Genomic DNA, 4,275 nt, shown 5'->3' on the forward strand with positions numbered 1-4,275 from the left:
AAAAAAAAAAAAAAAAGAAAGAAAAGAAAACTTAAAAGGTAATTGGTATAAGCTTTTAAAATGATGAGCCGAAATGACTTTTTATAAAGATTGGTGGGAGGGACTGGCGAGATAGCACAGCAGGCTAAGTGCCTACTTAGGCAAGTGTGGGGACTGGGATTTGACCCCTGGCACCACATGCTGTGCTGGCCCCGCCCCAGGTGGGGTGAGCAGGCCACTGAGAACTGGCTGGTGGCACACACCTGTAACCCCAGCGCTGGGGAGGATGAAAACAGGAGGATCACTATGAGTCTGAGCTGTGTAGTGAGATTCTGTACCAAATACATAAAAAAAAAAAAAGATTGGTGGGAAACTACTTAAATGCAGGTTTCTATTGAAACTTCCTGATGTTAAGAAGAATATTTGAATATTTTAAGTGCAAGGTAATATGATAGATTATTTTAGCCTAAGTGTTATAATCTTAATGTCTATGTCTGTAGATGAGGGAGAGATAAACTACTGAGATCAGTGGAATAAATTAGAGCATGTTAGATATTAAAATTCATTACTTTCAAATGTTATCATAAAACTATGAGAAATCAGGGTCTTGATGGTAGAACCACTGGTTGGCATTCATGAGACCCTGAGTTCAATCCCCATCACACAAAAGATAAAACAGAACTTTGAGAAAATAAACAATAGTTTAATTTGTCTTTTCATTTTTGTTTTCTTGAGACAGGGTCTTGCTTTATAATTCAGGCTGGCTCGAATTTACCATATAACCCAGGGTGGCCTCAAATTTACTATAATCATCCTGCCTTAGACTCCAGTGTGCTGGGATTACAGGTGTGCACCAGCAAGGCCTGCTAAATTTTCATTTTAAAAAATGTTTTATTGGGGCTGGGGAGATAGCTCAGCAGTCTAAGTGCCTGCCTGGCAAGCACAAGGACTCAGGTTTGATCCCTGGTACCTCGTGTAGTGCTGGGCCTGCTGAGCTGGCCACTGAAACAGGGTGTGGTAGTACATGACTTTAATCCCAGTACTGGGGAGACTGAGACAGGAGGATTACTATGAGTCTGTGCTACATAGTGAGATCCTGTACCAAATAAATACAAGATTACAAAAAAAAAAATTATAGTTGTTTTTTTTTTTTTTATTTCTTTTTTTTTTTTTCAGAACCAGGGATTGAACTCATGCCCTTGCACTTGCCAGGGAAGCACTTATTCTATTGAGCCATCTCCCTAGCCACCAAAAATTATAAAGTTTTATTTACTTATGGTAAGATAAAATGAGTATTGTAGGTAATTTTTAAGTAATTATTGTGTTAGGGGTAAAGCAACTGCCTAGAAATACAAGGCACTGGGTTTGTTCCCTAGCAGCACAGAATAAATGAATGGGTGAATGCATAGTTAGATAAGTATGTAAGTAAAATTTTATTTTATTTTCGGAACTGGGGATTGAACTCAGACCCTTGCGCTTGCTGGGGAAGTGCTTGTTCCACTGAGCCATCTCCCCGGCCCCCATAAGTAAAATTCTATAAATGAGTAAAAGTAATTTTTTTTAGCCAAGTATAGTGGCACACACCTGTAATCCCAGCACTCTGAGAGGCTGAGGCAGGAAGATTATAAATTCAAGCCCAGTGTGGGTATTTTTGCAAGAGCCTGTCTCAAAAATAGTAAGGATTTTTTTTTCTCCGAATGCCTTCAGGGCAGGTTTGGCTGGCTTGAGTTCTGGGGATCGAACCACAGCAACCTGAGCCTGACTGCTTTGTTGAAGCAGCCACTTGAAGAACTGAGCTAAGGGGCAGGCCCCCTTCAAACATAATAATAAAAAAACAGGGCTGGCCATGTAGCTCAGAATGCAGGTCCTGAGTTCAATCCCTGGTGCTGCAAAAAATTAAAATGTTGGAGCAAAGTAAGCCATGGGAAAATTACCTTAATTTGTAATTTAGTAATACCTCTATCGTTCGCTTTTCATAGGAAACCCCTAGCAAAATTGGGGACCCCTTAGGTGTGCTTTGGGCCCCCTGGTGCTCTGGACTCGGCTCTGCACTCCTCCCTGGAGCCTCGTGACCCCTTCCCTCCACTCCCTCTGGCACTTTCTCAGTGCACGAGATGGGCACAAGTGCGCCTACCCTTGTGTTTATTCCCCACCCATGGCTTGCTCTGGCCTGCTGTCAGTCACAATGGCTTTGCTCTACCATATTTCTTAAAATATATTTGTTAGAGCACTGAAGGGCCAAATGAGTCGTAAGTTAGACAGTGTTTGCGCCATTCGTTTCCATTTCATCCTTTCACAGTGGATATTGTCTTTGCCTCCCAGGGAGACGCTGAAAAGGAAGATGAGCGCAGGCAGTTGCGCCAGCCCCGTTACCAGTCCAGCGTCCAAGAGGGACGCTCACTTCTGCGCAGTCTGCAGCGACTACGCGTCTGGCTATCACTATGGAGTCTGGTCGTGCGAAGGATGTAAGGCCTTTTTTAAAAGAAGCATTCAAGGTAAGAGAGCTGCTCTCTTTCAGGTTAAGTGTTTCATGCTTTCATTTCAAGTTAAACTGCGTCTTTAGTTTCCCACTTTTGCTTTCAACAGTTTAACAGAGATGACCTGGTAGAGATTTCACCGCTGGCCTATTTGGTACATTTTGTGTATCTGACAGAGAGGTCAGAAGAGCATGTGTTTGGGAATGAGTAGAACAGCTGGGGTGCTGGATTGTCTCAAGCACAGAGCTGTCTCTTTAATTGCGTGGTTTTTACCCCCAACCTGAAGACTAGACAGCTAAGTCACCTTTGCCCACTAGCATTTGGGGAGATGTCTAGTTACAACTTTAGGAAGACACCACTTGGAAAAAAATGTGTACTTGTTAGGAGTTGCAAAGATTATTTCTTCATTTGACTGCAGTTTAGTATAGGGCATGCCCCCCAGTCCTGATGGTGTGCTGGCTCCTCGGGGAAAGAAAATTACTACATTCTGTGGAAATGGTCACAAATCAGGAATTCAACGGCAGGATCTTCCCTCCAAAACACTCTTGTTTTTTGGTCTAGGATTGCACTGTTTTCCTAACCTCCAAATTCCTTCTGGACTAAGGTTTATTATTTTTTGTTTGTTTGTTTTTTAAATCACTTCCTGAGTTCACTTTTAAGTGAATGTCTGGCTTCAAGGCCAGTCCGCCAAGCATGGGTCCTTGCTACCTCTCCCTCCCTTACCAAGCCCGGGGACACTTTCTTACTGGCTTGTGTTCTTTTCCGTCTCACTTATAACATGTCCCTCGTAACTTACCTTTCTTAGGCAACATCCTATTTCTATCTGTTCCCTCCCCTGTTCTACCAGAGCCTGAGACTCATGTTCTTAATTAGTTAAAAACAGCAACTTTACAGGAGTTTGTAGCATGCGGATAGCTATATGATCATCATATAGATTAGAAGGCTGGTCCAGGTCCCTGCTATCTACTAGGACAAGTCAGATTTTCTGAGATTCAGAACTTAATTTTTGGTGTGATTCTTGAGCTCGTCATCCTGCTGAGGTTTCAGACTTTTAGCTCTGAAGGAAATTTTGACTTTCTAAAACTAGCCATATCCTAAAAAGAGACTCTTTTTTTCCTGCTTGCTGTAGTAGTCATCTGTCTGCTTAAAATATCTTTGGACCTTGAGACTATAGCTGATTATAATTGAAATTTAGTTTTCCTGATGTTATTTGTTGCTACTGCATCAGTCAGGAATGTCAGATTCTTTTTTCAGTTTTTTAAAATTTGTATATGTACCCAGTGCATAATGATTAATTCCTCATGGGGAATTATCACCTGTGCTTAACATATCATAATTCTTTTTAATTCTTTTTTCCTCTGCTCTCCCACTACCTCTACAAAAAATCTGTCTTCTTGTTTCCTATTATCTCTTATTTTGCTCTTCAGTAATATTTTGTGCTTCCTTTTTTAATGTATTTAGCACGGGGTCTACAGGGTCTCACTTCACGGCTCGGAGCTGTAGTGATCCTCCTGTTTCCAGCCTCCCAGGTGCTGGGGTTACAGGCACGCAACACCACACCCGGTCTTGGGGCTTCTCGTATAGAGCACGTGATATCTAAGCTGTGTGATTTAGCTCAGTAACATTGTGATCTCCAGGTACGTCCATGGACCTACAAATACTCGAGCTTATCCTTCTTTACAGCACAGCATTGCTTCATTGGGTATAAATACTATATTCTTTACTTATTCATTGGTCAGTGGACATACAGGCTACTTGGAAGTTTTAGCTATTAAGAATTTCCCCACTAAAAAAAAAAAAAAAAATTGCAGTACTGGGG

At 41.8% G+C, this 4,275-nt stretch overlaps 1 protein-coding gene across 2 annotated transcripts in view; it reads left to right on the top strand.

The window, feature by feature from the left end:
• Positions 1-4,275, top strand: part of Esr2 (estrogen receptor 2) — a 76,721-nt gene that overhangs the window by 15,400 nt on the left and 57,046 nt on the right. For both annotated transcript variants that reach the window (XM_004624792.2, XM_004624793.2), the window contains exon 3: positions 2,302-2,474. In XM_004624792.2, coding sequence (XP_004624849.1) covers positions 2,302-2,474 — 173 coding nt within the window. The remainder of the gene's footprint in view (positions 1-2,301; positions 2,475-4,275) is intronic.

The sequence above is a fragment of the Octodon degus genome, unplaced genomic scaffold, assembly GCF_000260255.1.
Source record: "Octodon degus isolate 3935 unplaced genomic scaffold, OctDeg1.0 scaffold00007, whole genome shotgun sequence".
Classification (NCBI taxonomy): domain Eukaryota; kingdom Metazoa; phylum Chordata; class Mammalia; order Rodentia; family Octodontidae; genus Octodon; species Octodon degus.